Raw genomic sequence first — 24,093 nt, forward strand, 5'->3', positions numbered from 1 at the left:
CATTCTGTCAAAAAAATACTAAAGAAATAAAAGGTATAATTAGAGAGCACTTGAAATAAAAATGCTATCAATTTGAATAAAAATCTTGATAAGGCCGTGTTGAGTCATTCCTATTTTAATTGAATTATTATTTATTAGACTGAAAATAAAAAATAAAAATCACAAAATAAGAAAAAATTATATTTTTCGATCACTATGATTTTTATGTGAGTCAATAAAAATTTTATGATTTTTGTGTGCGAAAATATAATTATATGACTTTGGTGAAAAAAAAGTCATAGTTATACGATTTTTGTGTGAGAAAATAAAGTTATATTACTTTAGTGAAAAAATATCATAGTTATATAACCATTTGTGAAATTTACCATAATCAACTAGTGTTGTGAAAACACCATTATACCCGCATTTGGATTGGTATTTAATTATTGAAAATTAGTCTATAAAAATATAATTTCCGAGAAAAGTTTTTGATTTATTTTTGAGAAACTCTTTTAACAAAATATTCGTGTTAAACCCCAAATTGCTATTGCTTCTGAACCTACACAGACGCTTTCAGTTTCAGCAAACACCACCATACTCCGCCGCTCTACCGGCGGCAATCGCACACAACTCTGTATTCCAATTCCGTTACCTCTCGGAAACCCTAGAAGCGTTAGAGTGTAGAAGAAATGTGGAGAAGACTCTCTTCGCAGCTCCGAACGCTAACCCCATCTCTGTCCTCTCCAAAATGCAACCTTTTCGTCACTGCTTCTGTTTCGTCTTCATCTCCAATTTCGGAGATCTTTCGTCCCTCCGTTGCTTTGTATCTTCGGCATTTTAACTCTGATTTTGGTACGCTAGTATTGTTCACATCTTTACCTCACTGTCATTCATTTGAACTATAGTTGAATACGCGCGTACGCGCGCGCGCGTGGAGACATAAAATCCTGGATTGTCTCTGATTTTGTATTTTTCGTTTTGAGGTTGTATGTATTGATTTTATATTGGATGCTAATGAGTTAAAATTCTTTTATTTGGATTTTGTAAATCAGGTAATGCTTCTACAAAGAAGGAAGTCGAGCTAGGAGTAAGTTCTTATCACTCTCATCTTCCTAATTTTTTTCTATATTGACTATTAGATTACAATGAACAATGTGTTGGGCGTATGGCGTGTGTTGTGGAAGAAAATCTTGAATGATGTCTGCTTGTTACTTGTATTTGATTGTTAGTGTCTTCCCAAATGTGAATGACTGACATACAAGAGATATCTATCATTTTTGTTTAATAAGTAATACTGAGATTTTATCAATACTTGCACTAAACCAGTGCATCAAGCATAATTACGAATTTGTGCAGTCTCCTATTGTTTCTATCACTGCGTGATTGCATCTACATCATATACAATAACTGGGTTGCACCAAAAAGCTAGCAAAAAAATACATCTATGTTTAAGGCTATGTATATTTCTTCTATTGCTTTAAACAATATTTGCTATTTATTTCAAGCCAAACAGTCCACCAAATGGCCTGAGGTATATTGTTTTACGATTTCTTGCATAGCCCCTCTCTATTCCAGCATTGCTACAAACACTAAAATTGAGCTTGGTATGGTCCACACATGCCAAATATTTCCAAAACATGTCCCATAACTGCCTTGTAACCCGGCAATGCAAAACAAGGTGGGGCACTTCTTTAGAGTGCTGCATCAAGCCAAGAGAACCAAGAGAGCTTCAGAGTTGCCAACCAGATCTTTTTCTGAGGCCGTAAAACCCTGTTCTTATTTGTTCCAGCATACTGTAGTTATATTTATTGTCTTGATAATTCCTTTTTGATATTATTGACAAAAAGGTGTTTTCGTTTAATTTTGGAGTCTGTTAAGTAAGTACCTATGATTTAATGACGATGTGAATTGGTTGAAAGCTGTATGAGCTGTGCTAGAATGTTCCTAAGCTCCATATGTGCACATGCAGTCATGCTTGAATCTCAGTATATTCTAGATGAAATGATTTCAAGCTGTATATATGTTGTGTACATTGCCACTAAGCTCTATAAGGGCATGTTGTGGTTTATGGAATACGGACCTGCATGCCTTTTGCATTGTCAAATTTGAATGGAAGGAATATATTACATGTTATGGTGGTTCTTTTCTGTGCAGGCATGAAGCAATACTGCTTTAGCATTATATAAAATTAATATTTTTGTCTTCTGATAACTAATTTGTTGAAATTGCAACCTCTGTCAGAACTTCGAGTCTAGATTGTACTTGTCTGTTCACTCTAAGCATTACTCCCAAGAGTCATTGGCATCACCTTACAAGTTTTCTAGATCATGTTTAGCACAAGACACTACCATGGTCCCAAACTTCCCTAGGAGGTTCCTCACAACGGGTGCTACTTCAGTTGACAAAGTTCCTGAAGATGCTTCTTCTTGTTTGGCAACTCCACGTATCAAATTTAAGAGGCTTGATAAAACAGCAGCACATATAATGCAGGTACAATAGAAGATATGGCCTTTTCCAAAAAATTATAGTTTCCTTTGTCTCTTTGGTTTATTTTCTTGCCCTTCTTTTTCCCTTTTTGTTAAAATTTAAGAGACTTCAGATATCCTCAATGTCTAATGAATGTCCTATTTCTATTACGATGTAGATTCTTGACAAAGAGGCTGTTGAAGAAGTAAAGGCACGGAGTCCGATACCTGATATAAAGCCTGGTTATATTGTCCAGCTCAAAGTGGTACAGAAGCTTCTGTTAAAATGGATCATGTCTTATTTTTCAATTCCTATTTAACAACCAGAATTGACCAAATGGTCCTCCAACATGCATAGTATGTTGGACTGATTTTCTAGAAAGAAAGTCCTGCATATAGTTTTCATGTGTGCTTGCTCCTTCTGTTTAAAAAAAGTATATTACTTAGGAAAAAGAAAAAGGAAAACTGATGTTCTGCTGGTGGTATGGTGATGGCTATATTGCAGGAAGTGCCGGAGAACAAGAGACGTGTTTCAATTGTCAAAGGCATAGTGATAGCAAGGCGCAATGCAGGTTTAAATACTACATTCAGATTAAGAAGACTTGTGGCTGGAGTTGGGGTTGAAAACCTATTTCATCTGTAAGTCCTCATCCGCTTGTTTGTGTGTTTGTCACATTCTTAAATGAATGCTCTTTTGTTGTCACTTAATGCCTGCAGTTGCTAGGTTTAGGTTATGATGCTCTTTCCTTATGTTATTGCACTGTTGAGCAAATCTAAGTTTTGACAGTGATCCTATGCTTCAACCTGATTGAAGTTATTGCTGTAAGAGCTGTTATGGTAGAGAACTCACAAGCGGGATGCTTTCTAATAATAATCGATGCTGGCCATGGCATCATGGAATGATCCTTAGCTGATATTATAATTGATTTTTATTTTGTGCACTTCAGTAAAAATGACTTTTATTTGGCACAATTCCAGTTACAATCTGTCTCTGTCACGGTAAGTAGACGGCGGACGGAGTGTTGATAACATGATGGGTCAGTTTTACCTGGAGAGAGTTTAATTTGGAGATTTCATTTGCTCTGTAGGAGATGGTGAGACCCAAGAGGAGAGAAGCTTTCACAGTTGAGTGTCTTAACATTTGGTAATTTAGGTGCCTAAACATTTTCTTTAAAAGAAACCATAATGGTCCTTTCTGTTATATCGTAACTAAATTTGAAAAATGTGGGTGGTAGTAAATGGTGATCAGAGCTAGTATGGCCTTTACCAGAAGGGTTAGCATGCAAGGAGCATCAGTTATTTTTCTTACTTTATTCCCTATGTATGTTTCATCATCCTTCTTTTTTCGTCCTATTTGTGTTTGTCGAAGTGGGTTTAACTTAACTCTTCTGCTTCTTGGGAAATGCTTGAACCATGAGGCTATGGGACGGAGCTAGGAGCCCGAGTACGGGTTTGGCCGAGCCCAGTAGCTTTTGCTCAAAGTGTATTTGTGTTATAAATTTCATTAATTATTTATAAATATTAAATGTAGAACCCAGTTATTAGTACTTGAAGTCATCGTTCTAAAATGCAGAACCCATAAAATTGAAATCCTGACTTCGCCTCTGCGTGAGGCCTCCACCCCCTCTCCTCCTTTTTGAGCATTCTACACTTTTTTTTTTCATTAGACTTATATTGCACCCCTTATTTCCATTTAAATTTAGAAAGTTATGTTTAACTTGCACAATTTACATCTAAATATTTGCTATGCATAATTGACTCTACATTCCTGCCAATATGTGAGTATCTCTTACGGTTGCAATTATCAGAGGTGCTTCATGATTTGGTTTCAGCGCATTAACAAGATTGGACTCCTAATCTGTTGTAAGTGGCTCGATGATTTGCAGGTACTCGCCCAACATAAAGGAGATGAAGGTGCTGGACAAGAAAAAAGTGAGGAGGGCAAAGCTATACTACCTCAGGGATAAAATGAATGCCCTGAAAAAACATTAACAAGCTAGCTCTTATGAAGGTATACAGAAATAGGTGTTTGATCTAATTGCCTGAAGAGATCTATGAAATTCTTATGTGGTGCCTAAGAAATTGTCATTCATCTCTATCAGGGTTGAGCCTATCATTTTAAAGTGTTTGCGTGGCCAATGGAAGAGACTGCAGCAGAAGAATCTTATTCTTTCTACTTCCGGTTCTGGTCACCGGTTTATCTATCTCTCTAGATAAACATGTATCAATAACATCCCTTTCCTTTTCCAAATGTTGAAGTTAACTTTTGCTATGTCGCCAGCAGATCTTGCCATAGGATGAGCATTTCCCTTTAGTAGTTTCTAGATTGCGCGTAAAGTGGGAATGGGCTTAAAGAAGTGTGCTGTCGACTGCATCAGAACTTAATCACAGGCAATGTGAATTTATTTTCTAACTTTTGGCAATTTCTTATAAGCTGTACACTTCTGGTCTCTGTGATATATCTGATAAACAGATTTCAAATAAAGCATATTTCTGTAGCTGGTTAAGAAAGAGTATTTCTCTTTATTTTCTGGTTGAGTAATTTGGTGAGTAATGGTTGCATAGTCTTCAACAGGCTTATAAATTTTGTAGTTGGACCAAAAGATGGATTGTAATAGTCCCAAACTGCAAACCCAGTGGAAGATTTCCTCTAAAGAAAACTAACAAACATGATTGCAATATGTAGCTCTAATCTTAGGAATATGCTCTAAAGTTCCTGTAGCTACGGTAATACGATTTGTCTATATTCTGGTATGAGATAATATGCCCGAGCCGAGGGTCTATCGAAAGCAGCTTCTCTTTCTTCGTAAGGTGGAGGTAAGTCTGCGTACACTCTATCAAAACAAAACCTAAGGAGTGTAAGAAGCTCTTTGTTGTTAATCTATCTGAAAAAGAGTACTTTGCAGTCCCAAAAAATCTGAAGTTTTTTGCTGTGCCATTGTTTGAACTTTACGACAATGTTCAGAGATATAGACCCGTGATATCCACAATTCCTCAACAGCTTTCCAGATTCCAGTCGGCATCTTTGGTAAGTTTGATTTTTTTTTTTTGGTACTACAAGTTTCGATACTTTAATTGGAATATTGTAAGTCAACAATAACATAGCTCAATAGTTTGCTCAAGGTTCATTAAAATTGGAAAGTTTTTGACATATTAGAACCCAGATTCTTTTTTTTCGAAAATTTTACACTTTTTTATCGATTTCACTTGAAGATGAATTTCGGAATTTTTCGAAAATTTGAAAACTCCAAAAGTTATTTTTCAAAATTCACTTCAGATCACTCACAAATTCAAAACAACCCAAAATTATATTCGTGTCCAAACACAACTTTAATTTTCAAATACCATTTTCACTTACATTTTTTTTTACTTTTTTTTGCAAAATTTTACAATTCTTATGTCCAAACGTCCACTAAATACAGTAGACATTTGCCCTTATCTATGGACTTGTGCCTCGACTGAAAGGTATGTTGGCTCATGAGTAGGGGTGGACGTTCGGTACTTCGGTACGGTATTTATAGGTTACGGTTCAGTACTTCGGTATTTTGCATATCAATTGTGCATACCAAATACCGGGATTAGTTTCACTGAAGGTTATCTAACTTATCATTTATTTCACAAAAGTCACATATTTATTTTTCATCACTTAAAAGTCACTCAACTTTACCTTTGTAACTTAAAAGTCATTTTAGTTCAAAACCTATAAAATATCCAATAAAAAATATGACATGACATTACATTTAATTAAAAAATCTAACAATAATGCCACATAAGCTTAAATAGACCATATCTAAGTTAAACTCATTTCTTTCTCAGCCCGATTTCGGTCATTTTTTTGAATATTAGTTTTAATTTAATTTATATGAAAAACCGACCGATTTCGGTCGGTTTCTTAAAAAATAAATTTCGCGAGATTCTAAAATAGTTTCCTGCATTTTTGTGCCAAGTTCAGTCGGTTTCGTAAAATATATATATATATATATATATATATATATATATATATATATATATATATATATATATATATATATATATATATATATATATATATATATATGGAAAACCGACCAACTTCGGTCGGTTTTTCGATCGGTTTTTTGATCGACCGAAGTCAGTCGGTTGGCCACAGTCGGTTTTGATCGAATTTTTAGTAGTGAACTTCTACTATGCAATTTCATTGTGGGTATTTCTTACTAATATTTTGACTTTAATAGAATAGTAATTTGTGAAAAAAAGGTTCTTATTAGCTTGTTGTTCTTGTCTGTTAGTGGTACATGTATATGTTATGTGAGATTGAAGTCGGTCAGTTTTCCAAAATATTTTATTTTTTAAATTTTTTTTACGAAACCGAACGACTTCAGTCGGTTTTTTTGGCGCAAAAATGCGGCAACCTATTTTAGAATCCCGTAAAATTTATTTTTTAAGAAATCGATCGAAATCGGTCGTTTTTTATATAAATAAATTAAAACTAATATTCAAAAAACCGACCGAATCGGGTTGAGTAAGAAATGGGTCTAACTTAGATATGGTTTATTTAAGCTTATATGGCATTATTGTTAGATTTTTTAATTAAATGTAATGCCATGTCATATTTTTTATTGGATATTTTATAGATTTTGAACTAGAATGACTTTTAAGTTACAAAGGTAAAGTTGAGTGATTTTTAAGTGATGAAAAATAGATAAGTAACTTTTGTAAAATAAATGATAAGTTGGATGACCATGGGTGAAATTAACCCCAAATACCGTACCAAAGTAGTTCGGTACGGTTCGGTAATTTCTTGTTTGGTTCGGTACGATTTCGGTATCGCATCGTCCCTATCTAACGTGACAAGCAGTGGCACTGGCCACCGGTGATTCAGTGAAGGAGTGGAGTAAACCAATAAGTTTACCCAAAAAAATGGATAGAGTTAAATTTATACGCAGTTCCGAGGATATGTGGCGCAACTTAACACAAAATGTAAGGATAAATAGAAAGGTAAATATAGATTGCAGAGAATGCGAAATAGATAAGGTTGTTAGGAACAATGAATCTTAGAATTCAACAAATAGAATCAATCTAAAAAATCTGAAAGAACGATTCTTTACTGTAGAAGAATATAGCGTTTTTATTACAATGTAAACCTAAGAAAAACTTTTCTTACAGAAATGGTAACCAAACCCTTTTATAGTTGAGGGATTTGGCTCTAAGCATAATAAAATAAACATTCAGTGGGAGACCCATGATAAGTCAGCTTTTTCACAATTTCTGCCTAGATTCTCTCTAGTGGGATTGCAACGGCTTTTGTCTGCGAGCTCGATCTTGCTTAGAACCCTCGATTTTGGTTTGATCTTGATTTCGACTCGAGCTCGTGATCTAGGTTCGAGCCCGATCCTGGCTCGAGTCCTCGAATTGATTCGAGGTCAATGTTGGTTGGTCTCTAGATTATCAGCATGATAGATCTACTCTGCATCATGGTTCGATTTCGATTCGAGCTTGATAATGATATCGAACTCGACACGGATCGGCCTCCCCGGGTTCGAGGTTAATTTATTCCACCTTCGGGATCTTACTTCTATAGATCATCGTTCGAACTTGATCGGACGTGCTAAGGCCGAAATCTATTTTAAACGTATACAGATAGTCCCCTCGTTTCTCAGAAAGAATGTGGCGAGAAACGATATGATTTTTTAACGGCTCGATCGGATTATAACCTGACGTTTCCATCGGGTTCGACCATGACGCACCTGGTAGCTGTCCCGTCGGTTTAGTCTTTCAAGGCATTTAATGCATGTCAGGCGGTGGTCGACCATCGCTGATACTGAACCGCCATCGCTTGAACCTATAAATAACCCTTTCTTTTATCTTTTACCACTTTTACATCTTGTATCTACCAAATTTCTCAAGTTCTTCTTCGTACTCTCCAACTTACCAGTAAATCTGTGATTTCTTTCTGCAAAAGCCCCTCTTCAATTCTACCAAATCTTTGTCACTTTCTTCTATTCCTCACCTTTGAATTTGAAAATGGCGAAAACATCACAAACCATTCCTCAGAAAGAGAAGGCTTCATCTTCATAGTGTGCCGCCGATGAGACACCGGCAGAACCACGGCCTGAGGAGTGTGTTCCCAGGGCGTGTGTTCTTACTTCAGATTTTAAGGTCGATAAAGGTTCATCTGTCCCTGGTCGGTGTGAGCCGGTATCGAGGTACATGTGTTCGATAACCGAGAAGCACCTCAAAAAGCTAAAGAAGGATTGCAATTGGGGTAAAAAAGAAATAATAATTCCTACCCTTGACGAAGATATCACTTCTTACGTGAAAGGGTTTTTGAATGTGTATACTTACCCTTTCACTTTAGGTCCCCTCGATTCCATTATTATTGACTTCTGTCATCAATACCAGGTAACCCTAGGCCAGGTCCATCCTTCTTTGTGGCGGATCGTTATCCTGATCCAATATTTTGTGAGCAAAATCGAGGGGATGCCGTTCACCCTCGACTATCTTATCCGATTGTACCGTCCTCGACTTTTTCGAGGAGGGTTAATAAAACTTCAGCGTCGGGCTACCAAGGCTCTGTTCTCGAGTATTGACGAGGACAAGGACCGGGGTTGGATGGGCAGGTTCGTTCGAGTAAGGACTTCGGACCTGATTCCGACTGAAAAGATGCCCTTTCCCGAGGAGTGGAATATGAAACGTAAGTGTGATCTTGCTGTTACTTCTACTTTCTTCTTTCATTTATTCTCTCATCGACACTCCTCTTTTTGTGATGTAGTGGTTCCCTGGATGCCCGGAGCAGTTCCTGATCTCAAGAACTGGGTACGAGCCCTTGGTTCGACCTCCACATACGCCGAGCGCTCATGGCGTGATTTTTCAAAGGGTCGGTGGGAGGCCAAAAATCACGGTAAGCTCATTTCTCGTACTCTTTGATGAACCGAACGAGGTGGTTTTCAAAATATTTTATTAAGGTTTTCCATATGCAGGTTTGGGTAAAGACGCGATTTTGAGGCCCTTGTCTAATGAGGAGGAAATTTCGGCCTCTGTCCCAAAGCCGGTGAAGGAAAATAAAAGGAAAAGAGCCTCTGTTCCCGAAGATCCAAAACCAAAGAAGAGGATGGCTCGTAAGTCAAACAAGAATGTCATTCCTTTGACCGTGGAATCCGTTTTGCGCCTAAGGGATGAAGATGATGAAGAAGAAGAAAACGATGAGTCCGCGCTGGCGGTCCGAATGAGGAGAACCACTGATACCTCATCGGCGGCTGGATCGATAATTCTCCATGAGGCTCCGCCTCGAACTGAGGATATACCAGAGAAAGATTCGGGTAGAGTCCCCGAACTATAGGATATCGAAGACGCATATCATCGGAGTCAACGGGCAGGGGATACGATCGAAGAGGCCCTCGAACCCCTTCGAACCGAGGAGAATGCTCCAGGCGATTCATTTGGGGCAGCAACAATCGAGGATTCTCCTACCTTTCCCGCTTTTTTCGCAGGGGTGATTCGGGAAGCTCAAGCTCTAGGAACCCTCGATCTAGACAGGCCTCACGATGAAGAAGATCCTTTTCGTGACCTGTTTACCGGCATTGAGGACATTGCCGGTGCTAGTGATGAATCAGATCTTTTTCACGGATTGCGGCAGGCTTTGAATCAGGTGAGCTTTTAAAATTATTTTGTCGGTACTATCTTTATGTTCATTTTTCGTTAACTTCGCTTCTTGTTTCTTTGTAGGCAACGGCAGTTCATCGAGAACAATGTTCTCGATCCCAAAATGAGCTGCATCGATACGAGGCCGACCTACAACAGGCTACTGACGAGAGGAACTCCCTTAGACTTTCCTTAGGGCAGAGGGAAGAGGAAATAAAAGACCTACGAGCTGAGCTGGCCAAGGCTTATCGAGATCAGACCGATTTGTCTGAGCAGGTAATAATGCTTTTGAAAGCCTATGGGCTTGATATCAGAGCGATAGCTAATATTTCGGTCTCACAGCTGCAGCAAAAAATCGAGATGATCAGGAAGCTTCGTGAGGAGGTCGACGTGATAAGAACGGAGTCTTTGCGGTGGAAAGAAGGTATGGACCACTTTGCTGCAAAAAAAAGAAACTGCTCGAGCCTAGTTATCATCGTCCGAAGCCCAACTTCAGAAAATGAAGGAAAAAGGCCTGGTTCAAGCAAGAAGAATTGAGGAGCTTGAGGCTCGGTTGGCCTCTGTACTTGCCAAGGCCGAATCTGATGCCGAAAAGGCAAAGGCCGATGCGGATGCGCTCATGGACGTCTATCAGGCCGATGCTGAAGCTGCCCAAGTCCAGGCAAGAGAGGCAGCCGAGTCCGCCGATACTCGAGCACATTGGGTCGCCGAACTTGCTAAGTGCCGATCCCGAAGGGAAACTCTCGAGGAGATCCATGCACGTGGTTTCGATCTCGCTGAAGAGATAAAAAGGGCCAAAGAACTCGAAGCCGATGCTGAAGCTCTGGTTTCCGATGCGATGACGATGATGATGGGAGCAAAAGCGGATCCAAAAATGGGGGGAGGGGGGGCTGATAAAGAAGAGACCGCTCCTGGACGAGAAGTTTAGTTCTTAGTTTTTACGTTGTAATCACCCATGCAGATAAATTTGTATATAGATATATCTCCTTTTTTGCCGACTTGCTTCTGTTTTTGTTTCTTGTCTTGTGAGGACTTTATTCACGCCTTATGAATGTTTTCACAATGATTTAAATAACTTAATCAAATTTGGACTTTGTAGCCTATGTAACCGAGCGAGCGCTTACTCAAACTTGGAGCGATGTAGACCTTAGGCTTATTAGTTGAGTCAATGATTCGATCTTGAATAAATATAGCCCGTAGGCGTAATGGTCGAGTGAGTGCTCGCTCGAATTCGAAATAAAAGTAGCCCGTAGGCTTAGTAGTCGAGTGAATGATTCGAACTCGAAGCAATGTAGCCCGTAGGCGTAATGATCGAGTGAGCGTTTGCTCGAACTCGAAATAAAAGTAGCCCGTAGGCTTAGTCAAGTGAATGATTTGAACTCGAAGCAATGTAGCCTGTAGGCGTAATGGTCGAGTGAGTGTTTGCTCGAACTCGAAATAAAAGTAGTCCGTACGCTTAGTCGAGTGAATGATTCGAACTCGAAGTAATGTAGCCCGTAGGCGTAATGGTCGAGTGAGTGTTTGCTCGAACTCGAAATAAAAGTAGCCCGTAGGCTTAGTCGAGTGAATGATTCGAACTCGAAGTAATGTAGCCCGTAGGCATAATGGTCGAGTGAGTGTTTGCTCGAACTCGAAATAAAAGTAGCCTGTAGGCTTAGTCGAGTGAATGATTCGAACTCGAAGTAATGTAGCCCGTAGGCTTAATGGTCGAGTGAGTGTTTGCTCGAACTCAAAATAAAAGTAGCCCGTAGGCTTAGTCGAGTGAATGATTCGAACTCGAAGTAATGTAGCCCGTAGGCATAATGGTCGAGTGAGTGTTTGCTCGAACTCGAAATAAAAGTAGCCCGTAGGCTTAGTGGTCGAGTTTATCTTAATTCTGAAGGCATAATAAATCTCAAAATAGAGGAATTTTCCTTGGATATAAGATGCTGATAAAGAAGAGAACTTTCTTCGCACGTTATTACACGCCTGGGTTCGGGCCAATCTATATGAGCATGGTTCGCTTCGACCATTTGGATCTTACAATTTTTCCTATTGGAACCCTGTTGTTGTGAAATAACTCTCTGTCACGACCCGAAATTCCCACCTTCGGACCGTGATGGCGCCTAACATTTCACTTGCTAGGCAAGCCAATGTTAAAATAATATTAGCCATTTTAAAACAATTTTTAAATTTATTAATAATAAAGAAACAATTGCGGAAGTAAGGTATGAAATATAGTGAATAATCCATAAAAATAATGGCGTCTAAATACCATCCCAGAATTGGTGTCACAAGTGCACGAGCTTCTAAAATATTAAAAATAAAGGTCTGAATAAAATAAAGCTGTCTGAAAATAAACACACAGCTAAGGTACAATAGACGGGGACTTCAGAACTGCGAACGCCGTGCAGTTATACCTCAAGTCTCCTCTCAGTAGCTGAAATCCGAGCAAGTCTATGGTACGCCGCTGGGACCAACTCCAAAATCTGCACAAGAAGTGCAGAGTGTAGTATCAGTACAACCGACCCCATGTACTGGTAAGTGCTGAGCCTAACCTCGACGAAGTAGTGACGAGGCTAAGGCGGTTCACTTACATTAACCTGTACGCAATATTAGTAACAACATCAATAATAGAAATAAATCAGGTAACTCATTTATAATGGTTGAAGCCAACTCAGCAGTTATAACCAATTATCATTTTCATAAATTCTGTTGCAGTGTGCAATCCGCTCTCACAATATATTCACATTCAATTCTGTTGCAGCGTGCAACCCGCTCTCCCAATGTTTTCCTTTTAATCAAGTATGTCATATATTTATTTCAGTTAAGTATATATATAGACTTTTAAATAAGTTTGTTGCGGCGTGCAATCCGATCCCCCAATATTGACTTTTCAATAAGTCTATTGCGGCGTGTAACCCGATCCTCCAATATTAACTTTTTAACAAGTCTGTTGCGGCGTGCAACCCGATCCTCCAATATTGACTTTTAAACAAGTCTGTTGCGGCGTGCAACCCGATCCTCCAATATGGACTTTTAAACAAGTCTGTTGCGGCGTGCAACCCGATCCTCCAATATATTCATTTCAATCAACTCTATTGCGGCGCGCAACCCGCTCCTCCAATATATTCATTTACCAATTCTTATAGAATAAATTGCCCCAATAAATGCAACAATTAATATAAAATTTTAAAACAACAAGCATTCAATAGTTATGACTTAATTATGAAACAAGCAATGACAATTAGCAATTTATTATAAAAATCGAGGAGAAAATAGACAGTTTAATATTTAATATGCTAAATGTCAAGTAGCAATTAATACACATAAATCAAATAGCATGTAACAATTATTGCAGGAATTCAAGAATTAATATTTGTCAAGGAATAGGAAAGAAATAATTATTATAACAATTAATTCGTGTCTTAGAACAATTTATGATTTTCAAATAATTATGCAAATAATTAATTTGACGACGTATAGACACTCGTCGCCTCGCCTATACGTCGTTCACATGCATTTCACATAACAAATAATTTAAGGGTTCTATTCCCTCAAGTCAAGGTTAAACACGACACTTACCTCGCTATGCAAATTCCAATAAATTACTCGACCACATCTTTTCCTTTTAAATTTGTCTCCAAAAGCTTCAAATCTATACACAAATAATTCGATATACTCAATACAAATCGTAGGAATCAATTCCATATGAATTTATTAATTTTCCAGATAAAAATCCGAAATTCACTTTAAAAATTGACAGTGGGGCCCACATCTCAAATCTCGGAAAAACTTACGAAATTCAAACACCCATTCCGAGACGAGTCCAACCATATAAAAATTATCAAATTCCGACATCGGATTGACCTTCGAATCTTCATTTTATATTTTTTGGAAGGTTTTGTAAAAATCTGATTTTTCTTCCATAAATTCATGGATTCATGATGTAAATGAGTATGAAATCATGAAATATAATCAATATAGGATAGGGAACACTTACCCCAATTTTTTCCCGTGAAAATCGCCCAAAAATCGCCTAAATCGAGCTCCCCAAACTCAAAAATGAGTAAAATGGCTAAACTCCCCGTTTTATGGGGTTTCTGGCATTTTCGAGCGCCACAGGTAGCGTGGGGCGCTGCCTGTGGCGCACTTTCCAGAACACCAACAATTCCCAGCGCCAGGGCTAGCGCCCCACGCTACCCTGGGCGCTGGCGGCTACGAAAAATCTTTCCCGACACGAAAATGGGCATAACTCTCTCATACGATGTCCGAATTCGACGATTCTTTTTGCTATGGCTCCAAATTTTCAATACGGATCTAATGCTTCCATCAAAACTGAAATTTGGAATTCATTTTCTTAATGGGATACCACTTATTCTTGAAGAAACGACGTCGAACGTTCTTGAAATGCCAAAATTAAATTCCGTTGACCACCCGAAATCCACCCGAGGCCCTCGGGATCTCAACCAAATATACCAAAAATTTCTAAAACATTATACGGACTTACTCGTGGTCTCATATCACGTCAAACGATGCTGAAATTATAATTCACACCTCGATTCGATCTTTTGAGTTTCCAAACTTTTCAATTTACAAATCTTGTGCCAAAACATGTTAAATGAATCCGGAATGACTTTAAATTTGGCACACAAGTCATAAATGACATAACGAAGCTATTTTAATTTTTTAAATCGGATTCCGACCCCGATATCAAAAAGTCAACCCCGTGGTCAAACTTGGAAATCTTTAGGCTTTAAATTGCTAGTTCCGTTAAATGGTCATAACTTAAGTTAGGGACCTCCAAATTAAATTTCGGGCATATGCCCACGTCCCAAATCACGATACGGAGCTACCGGAACTATCAAAACACTAATCCGGGTTCGTTTGCTAAAAATATTGACCAAAGTCAACTCACTTAAATTTTAAAGCTCTATTTCACATTTTAATTCATATTTCACATAAAAACTTTCCAGAAAATTTTATGGATTGTGCACGCAAGTCGAGAAAGGATAAATGGTGATTTTCAAGGTCTTAGAACATAGAATTACTTATTAAATTTAAAGATGATATTTTGGGTCATCACATTCTCCACCTCTAAAACAAACGTTCGTCCTCGAACGGAGTTAGAAAAAAACAAATACCTGAGCTGGAGAAAAGGTGTGGATATTTACTCCGCATTTCCAACTCGGACTCCCAGGTAGATGCCTCTACCGACTGACCTCTCCATTGCACTCGAACTGAAGGATAACTCTTAGACCTCAATTGTCGGACCTGCCGGGCTAGAGTAGCCACCGGCTCCTCCTCGTAAGTCAAATATTTGTCCAATTGGACTGAGTTGAAATCTAATACATGGGACGGATCACCATGATATTTTCGGAGCATAGACACATGGAACACCGGATGAACCGCTGATAAACTAGGTGGTAATGCAAGCCTGTAGGCTACTTCACCCATCCTTTCAAGAATTTCAAAGGGTCCGATATACCTAGGGCTCAACTTGCCCTTCATAGGTGAAACCCGAAGCAATATTCGTTCTCCAACCATGAATGCAATATCACGAACTTTACGGTTGGCATAACTCTTTTGCCTAAACTGAGCTGTGCGAAGTCGATCCTGAATAATCTTGACCTTATCCAAGGCATCCTGTACCAAATCGGTACCCAACAACCGAGCCTCTCCCGGTTCAAACCAACCAACTGGCGATCGGCATCGCCTTCCGTATAATGCCTCATATGGAGCCATCTGAGTGCTCGACTGGTAGCTGTTATTATAAGAAAACTCCGCAAGTGGCAAGAAATGATCCCAAGAACCTCCAAAGTCTATAACATAAGCGCGAAGCATATCTTCCAATATCTGAATAGTGCGCTCTGACTGTCCGTCTGTCTGTGGATGAAATGATGTACTCAACTCCACCCGCGTGCCTAACTCACGCTGTACAGCCCTCCAAAAATGTTAGATAAACTGCGTACCTCGATCTGAAATAATAGACACGGGTACACCGTGAAGGCGGACAATCTCACCAATGTAAATTTCAGCTAACCTCTCTGAAGAATAGGTAACTGCCATTGGAATGAAATGGGCTGACTTGGTCTACCTGTCCACAATGACCCAAACTGCGTCAAATTTTCTCTGAGTCCGTGGGAGCCCAACAACAAAATCCATTGTGATACGCTCCCACTTCCACTCAGGAATTTCTAACTTCTGAAACAAACCACCAGGTCTCTGATGCTCGTACTTAACTTGCTGACAATTCAGACACCGAGTTACATGTGCAACTATATCCTTTTTCATTCTCCTCCACCAATAATGTTGCCGCAAATCTTGATACATTTTTGCGGCACCTGGATGAATAGAATACCTGGAATTGTGTGCCTCTTCAAGAATTAATTCACGAAGCCCATCCACATTAGGCACACAAATACGGCCCTGCATTCGCAGAATTCCATCTTCCCCCACAACAACCCATTTGGCATCACCGTGCCACACCGTGTCCTTAAGGACAAGTAAGTGAGGATCATCATATTGCCTCTCTCTGATGCGCTCATATAAAGAAGACCGAATGACTGTACAAGCTAGAACCCGACTGGGTTCTGAAACATCTAACCTTACGAACTGATTAGCCAAAGTTTGAACATCTGCAGCTAATGGCCTCTCACCAACCGGAATATACGCAAGACTGCCCATACTCATAGCCTTTCTACTCAAAGCTTCGGCCACCACATTGGCCTTTCCGGGGTGATACAAAATGATGATATCATAGTCTTTCAACAACTCCATCCATCTTCTTTGCCTCAAATTAAGATCCTTTTGTTTGAACAGGTACTGAAGGCTGCGATGATCAGTAAATACCTCACACGAGACACCGTAGAGGTAATGCCTCCAAATTTTCAGCGCATGAATAATGGCTGCCAATTCTAAGTCATGAACAGGATAATTCTTCTCGTGAACTTTCAACTGCCGCGACGCATATGCAATTACCTTTCCATCTTGCATTAATACTGCACCAAGCCCAATGTGAGATGCGTCACAATATACCGTATACGATCCTGAACCAGTGGGTAATACCAATACTGGCACCGTAGTCAAAGCGGTCTTCAGCTTCTGAAAGCTCAACTCACACTCGTCTGACCATCTGAATGGAACACCCTTCTGGGTTAGCCTGGTCAAGGTGCTTGCTATAGATGAAAACCCTTCAACGAACCGACGATAATAACCTGCCAAACCTAGGAAACTCCGGATCTTTGTAACTGAAGCAGGTCTAGGCCAATTCTGAATAGCATCAATCTTCTTAGGATCCACCTTTATGCCTTCTGCCGATACAACATGTCCCAAAAAGGCAACTGAGTCTAACCAAAACTCACATTTTGAAATTTTGGCATATAACTGATTATTCTTCAAGGTGTGAAGCACACTTCGAAGATACCACTCATGCTCCTCTCGACTGCTGGAGTAAATCAAGATATCATCAATGAATACAACCACAAAAAAATCCAAATAAGGCTTGAACACCCGATTCATCAAATCCATAAATGCTACTGGAGCATTTGTCAACCCAAATGACATCACTAGGAACTCGTAATGCCCATACCGAGTCCGAAAAGCTGTCTTAGGGACATCAGATGCCCTAATCTTCAACTGATGGTAACCAGATCTCAAATCAATTTTCAAAAATACCTTGGCACCCTGAAGCTGATCAAATAAGTCATCAATTCTTGGCAGCGGATATTTGTTTTTTTATAGTGGCCTTGTTCAACTGCCGATAATCTATACACATCCGCATCGAGCCATCTTTCTTCTTTACAAATAATACTGGTGCATCCCAGGGCGAGACACTGGGTCTAATAAATCCTTGATCAAGCAAGGCTTGTAACTGCTCTTTCAATTCTTTCAACTCTAGCGGGGCCATACGGTATGGTGGAATAGAAATGGGCTGAGAGACCGGAGCCAAATCAATACAGAAGTCAATATCTTTGTCGGGTGGCATCCCCGGCAGATCTGCATGAAATACTTCCAAAAATTCACGAACAACTGGTACTGAGTCCATAGAAGGGACATCCATACTAGGATCGCGAATATAAGCCAAATAGGCTAGACACCCTTTCTCTACCATACGTCGAGCTTTCATATAAGAAATAACCCTGCTGGCAGAATGGCCAGGAGTTTCTTTCCACTCTAATCGAGGTAACCCCGGCATAGCTAGGGTCACTGTCTTGGCATGACAGTCCAATATAGCATGATAAGGAGACATCCAATCCATACCCAAGATGACATCAAAATCTACCATATCAAGAAGTAGAAGATCCACACTAGCTTCAAGATTACCAATAGTAACCGCACACGAATGGTAGACATGATTCACTACCACAGAGTCTCCCACCGGTGTAGATACACACACATAAGCACTCAGAGAATCACAAGGCACAACCAAATATGAAGCAAAATAGGAGAACACATAGGAATAAGTAGATCCTGGATCAAATAAAACTGAAGCATCTCTATGGCAAACTGGAATAATACTTGTGATCACAGCATCAGATGATTCAGCCTTAGGCCTAGCTGGAAAAGCATAAAATCGGGGCTGGGCCCCACCACTCTGAACTGCATCTCTGGGACGGCCTCTAACTGGCTGGCCTCCACCTCTAACGGTCTGATCTCCACCTCTAATGGCATGACCTTCACCTCTAACTGTCTGACCTCTACCTCTAGCTGGCTGAGTAGGCGGTGAAGCAACTGGTGCCGGTATGATGGCACGAGAATCTTGCCGAGATCTATTACTCGCCGATCTAGGGCAATACCTCCTGATGTGACCAATGTTCCCACACTCATAACACCCATCCTGATGTCGTGGCTGCTGAAGCTGAAGCTGACCCAGATGGGCGGATAACCACTGTAGTAACTCTGGAGTGGTGGTGCACTGATAGGAGCTGAGTGTGCACTGAATACTGGCTGCCTAGAGTAAGGCATAATAGGACCATTACTCCCTGAAGCACCGGGAGATACATGGAGTGCTGAATGAAATGGTCTGGAAGGATGATCCCTACCAAAATTACCCCTGCCTCCAGACGAGTCACCACTGTAACCATCGAACTGACGAGGCCTCTTATCGGACCTCTGCCCTCTTTCCTGTGCAAGGACCATCTCGATCCTCCTTGCGACATTAGCAGCCGCCTGAAAAGAAATCTCACTTCTGGTCTCCTTGGCCATCTGAAGTCTGATAGGGTGAGTGAGTCCCTCAATGAACCTCCTCACTCTCTCTCCCTCTGTAGGTAGTAAAAGGAGAGCATGACGGGCCAAATCCACAAAACGGGACTCATATTGAGTAACAGTCATACTGCCCTGCTGTAGACGCTCAAATTGCTTGCGAAATTCCTCTCTCAGTGTGATAGGGAGGAACTTCTCCAGAAATAGCTGAGAGAACTACTCCCAGGTAAGTGTAGGTGATCCGACTGGTCGGGTCAATGTATAATCTCTCCACCAGCTCTTGGCGGAACCCGTCATCTGGAATACGGCAAAATCAACTCCATTGGTCTCAACTATACCCATGTTTCGCAGCACCTCGTGGCAGCCTTCAAGATAATCCTGTGGGTCCTCAGAAGGTGTACCACTGAAGTGAACTGGAAAGAGCTTAGTAAACTTATCCAGTCTCAATAAGGCCTCAAAATACATGGCGGGCCTATCACCGGTCTGTGCCGCAATAACTGGCTGAACTACCCCAACTGGCGGGGCTACTAGAGCCTGATTCTGGGGAGCCATCTGCTCTGGGGCGGGAGTAGTGGGAGTTTGTGCTCCTCCCCCAGCCTATATATCTTTCCGGGACCTAAACTGGTCCAATTGGTACATTCTGAACTGGAACCTCCTCCTGAAGGTCTACCTGAGGTTCTTCAACAGGTGCAGTTGCTCGAGCTCTGGACTGAGCTCTACCTCAGCCTCTAGCACGACCTCGGCCTCGACCTCTACCCCTGGCCATAGTTGCCACCGGGGGTTCTGGTCCCTGTCCATCGGTAGAGGTATTACGCGTTCTCACCATATGCGAGTGAATAAGAGTAGAATGGTTCAATCATCGATGATAGAATAAAATCGCACGACAGAATAAGAAAGAAGTGATATTGTTCCTAAACTTCATAGCCTCTGAGAGATAAGTACAGACGTCTCCGTACTGATCCTTCAGACTCTACTAATCTTGCTCGTGGCTCGTGAGACCTATGTAACCTAGTGCTCTGATACCAACTGTCATGACCCGAAATTCCCACCTTTGGACTGGGATAGCGCCTAACATTTCACTTGCTAGGCAAGCCAACGTTAAAATAATATTAGCCATTTTAAAACAATTTTTAAATTTATTAATAATAAAGAAACAAATGCGGAAGTAAGGTCTGAAATATAGTGAATAATCCATAAAAATAACGGCGTCTAAATACCATCCCAGAATTGGTGTCACAAGTGCACGAGCTTCTAAAATATTAAAAATAAAGGTCTGAATAAAATAAAGCTGTCTGGAAATAAACACACAGCTAAGGTAAAATAGACGGGGACTTCAGAACTGCGAACGCCGTGCAGTTATACCTCAAGTCTCCTCTCAGTAGCTGAAATCCGAGCAAGTCTATGGTACGCCGCTGGGACCAACTCCAAAATCTGCACAAGAAGTACATAGTGTAGTATTAGTACAACTGACCCCAAGTACTGGTAAGTGCTGAGCCTAACCTCGACGAAGTAGTGACGAGGCTAAGGCGGTTCACTTACATTAACCTGTACGTAATATTAGTAACAACATCAATAATAGAAATAAATCAGGTAACTCATTTATAATGGTTGAAGCCAACTCAGCAGTTATAACCAATTATCATTTCCATAAATTCTGTTGCAGTGTGCAACCCGCACTCATAATATGTTCACATTCAATTCTGTTGCAGCGTGCAACCCGCTCTCCCAATATTTTCCTTTTAATCAAGTATGTCATATATTTATTTCAGTCAAGTATATATATAGACTTTTAAATAAATCTGTTGCGGCGTGCAATCCGATCCCCCAATATTGACTTTTCAATAAATCTATTGCGGCGTGCAACCCGATCCTCCAATATTAACTTTTTAACAAGTCTGTTGCGGCGTGCAACCCGATCCTCCAATATGGACTTTTAAACAAGTCTGTTGCGGCGTGCAACCCGATCCTCCAATATGGACTTTTAAACAAGTCTGTTGCGACGTGCAACCCGATCCTCCAATATATTCATTTCAATCAACTCTGTTGCGGCGCACAACCCGCTCCTCCAATATATTCATTTACCAATTCTTATAGAATAAATTGCCCCAATAAATGCAATAATTAATATAAAATTTTAAAACAACAAGCATTCAATAGTTATGATTTAATTATGAAACAAGCAATGACAATTAGCAATTTATTATGAAAATCGGGGAGAAAATAGACAGTTTAATATTTAATATGCTAAATGTCAAGTAGCAATTAATACACATAAATCAAATAACATGTAACAATTATTGCAGGAATTCAAGAATTAATATTTGTCAAGAAAAAGGAAATAAATAATTATTATAATAATTAATTCGTGTCTTAGAACAATTAATGATTTTCAAATAATTATGCAAATAATTAATTTGACGACGTATAGACACTCGTCACCTCGCCTATACGTCGTTCACATGCATTTCACATAACAAATAATTTAAGGGTTCTATTTCCTCAAGTCAAGGTTAAACACGACACTTACCTCGCTATGCAAATTCCAATAAATTAATCGACCACAACTTTTCCTTTTAAATTTGTCTCCAAAAGCTTTAAATCTATTCACAAATAATTCGATATACTCAATACAAATCGTGGGAATTAATTCCATGTGAATTTACTAATTTTTCGGATAAAAATCCGAAATTCACTTTAAATATTGGCAGTGGGGCCCACATCTCAAATCTCGAAAAAACTTACGAAATCCAAACACCCATTCCGAGACGAGTCCAACCATACAAAAATTATCAAATTCCGACATCGGATTGACCTTCGAATCTTCGTTTTACATTTTTTGGAAGGTTTTGTAAAAATCTGATTTTTCTTCCATAAATTCATGGATTCATGATGTAAATGAGTATGAAATCATGAAATATAATCAATATAGGATAGGGTAACACTTACCCCAATTTTTTCCCGTAAAAATCGCCCAAAAATCGCCTAAATCGAGCTCCCCAAACTCAAAAATGAGTAAAATAGCTAAACTCCCCGTTTTATGGGATTTCTGGCATTTTCGAGCGCCACAGGTAGCGTGGGGCACTGCCTGTGGCGCACTTTCCAGAACACCAATAATTCCCAGCGCTAGGGCTAGCGTCCCACGCTACCCTGGGCGCTGGCGGCTACGAAAAATCTTTCCCGACACGAAAATGGGCATAACTCTCTCATACGATGTCCGAATTCGACGATTCTTTTTGCTATGGCTCCAAATTTTCAATACGGATCTAATGCTTCCATCAAAACTGAATTTGGAATTCATTTTCTTAATGGGATACCACTTATTCTTGAAGAAACGACGTCGAACGTTCTTGAAATGCCAAAATTAAATTCCGTTGACTACCCGAAATCCACCCGAGGCCCTCGGGATCTCAACCAAATATACCAACAAGTCCTAAAATATTATACGGACTTACTCGGAGTTTCATATTACGTCAAACAACGCTGAAATTATAATTCACACCTCGATTCGATCTTTTGAGTTTCCAAACTTTTCAATTTACAAATCTTGTGCCAAAACATGTTAAATGAATCCGGAATGACTTTAAATTTGGCACACAAGTCATAAATGACATAACGGAGCTATTTCAATTTTCTGAATAGGATTCCGACCCCGATATCGAAAAGTCAACCCCGTGGTCAAACTTGAAAATCTTTAGCCTTTAAATTGCTAGTTTCGTTAAATGGTCATAACTTAAGCTAGGGACCTCCAAATTAAATTCCGGGCATACGCCCAAGTCCCAAATCACGATACGGAGCTACCGAAACTGTCAAAACACTAATCCGGGTTCGTTTGCTAAAAATGTTGACCAAAGTCAACTCACTTGAATTTTAAAGCTCTATTTCACATTTTAATTCATATTTCACATAAAAACTTTTCAGAAAATTTTACGGATTGTGCACGCAAGTCGAGGAAGGATAAATGGTGCTTTTCAAGGTCTTAGAACATAGAATTACTTATTAAATTTAAAAATGACATTTTGGGTCATCACACTCTCTTGCGAAGCCTCGGATATTGTTGTAAATGCTGCACGATCAATGGTTGCCTCATTAAAAACCTTGCCGAAAAACCCATTTGGGATAAAACCGGTCTAAGAAAAAAAGAGTGCAACGCGTGCTTTCAAACGAGAGATCCATCTTAGCCCTTGTTCGGACTTCTGCAGGGGTCAGTTTTGAATTATAAATGAATATGGAAAGGTCGTACCTTAGCAGTAGTACCATTTTAGATGTGATATATTCCAGCTGCTTGATAGTTGTTTGCCGTTTTCCTTCCCAATTCGGTCCTAGTTTTCCTTCGTTCGGATTTTGGGTATTGATGGTAGTTTTTCTTAACACTAAGTCCCCAGGATTGAAATGGCGGAGCTTGGTTCTTCGATTATAATATCTTTCGATTCACTGCTTTTGGGCGGCCAATTGGACGAGAGCAGCTTCTCGTCTATCGTCCGATAGTTCGAGGCTGGTATTCATAGCCTTGTTATTTGATTCTTCCATCGCGAATCGAAATCTGGTACTGGGTTCACCAACTTCGACTGGTATCAATGCTTTAGACCCATATACTAAGGAGAATGGGGTCGCCCCTGTACTGGATTTTGACGTCGTCCGATATGCCCAAAGGACTTCGGGCAAGATTTCTCTCCATTTCCCTTTAGCGTCGTTCAACCTCTTCTTTAAGTTTTGAATGACAGTTTTGTTCGTTGATTCGGCCTGTCCATTCCCACTGGGGTGGTCTGGCGTCAATAGTATCCTTCTTATTTTGTGGTCTTCAAGGAATCTTGTTACTTTGCTGCCAACGAATTATTTTCCATTATCA

At 39.9% G+C, this 24,093-nt stretch overlaps 1 protein-coding gene across 2 annotated transcripts; it reads left to right on the plus strand.

Moving 5' to 3' along the window:
• Nucleotides 1-474: 474 nt before the first annotated feature.
• On the plus strand, nucleotides 475-4,955 carry LOC104118663 (uncharacterized). Of its 2 annotated transcripts, XM_009629962.4 has the most exons (7): nucleotides 475-831; nucleotides 1,032-1,066; nucleotides 2,221-2,469; nucleotides 2,624-2,710; nucleotides 2,950-3,083; nucleotides 4,331-4,455; nucleotides 4,547-4,955. In XM_009629962.4, exons 1-6 carry the CDS (start codon nucleotides 669-671, stop codon nucleotides 4,434-4,436), a joined length of 774 nt encoding a protein of 257 aa, XP_009628257.1. In that variant the 5' UTR covers nucleotides 475-668; the 3' UTR covers nucleotides 4,437-4,455; nucleotides 4,547-4,955. The 2 variants fall into 2 exon arrangements, with proteins under 2 accessions (XP_009628257.1, XP_070044255.1); XM_070188154.1 differs by having other exon boundaries at nucleotides 519-831; nucleotides 4,331-4,567.
• The last annotated feature ends 19,138 nt before the right edge of the window (nucleotides 4,956-24,093 follow it).

Source organism: Nicotiana tomentosiformis, chromosome 11 (assembly GCF_000390325.3).
Source record: "Nicotiana tomentosiformis chromosome 11, ASM39032v3, whole genome shotgun sequence".
Taxonomy (NCBI): domain Eukaryota; kingdom Viridiplantae; phylum Streptophyta; class Magnoliopsida; order Solanales; family Solanaceae; genus Nicotiana; species Nicotiana tomentosiformis.

Bases quoted from the DNA above. Each gene is read 5' to 3' on its own strand.
- LOC104118663 (XM_009629962.4), top strand. From the start codon at position 669: ATGTGGAGAAGACTCTCTTCGCAGCTCCGAACGCTAACCCCATCTCTG. The intron at 832-1,031 runs GTACGCTAGTAT...TTTGTAAATCAG, and splicing joins GCATTTTAACTCTGATTTTG to GTAATGCTTCTACAAAGAAG. The intron at 2,711-2,949 runs GTACAGAAGCTT...GCTATATTGCAG, and splicing joins ATATTGTCCAGCTCAAAGTG to GAAGTGCCGGAGAACAAGAG.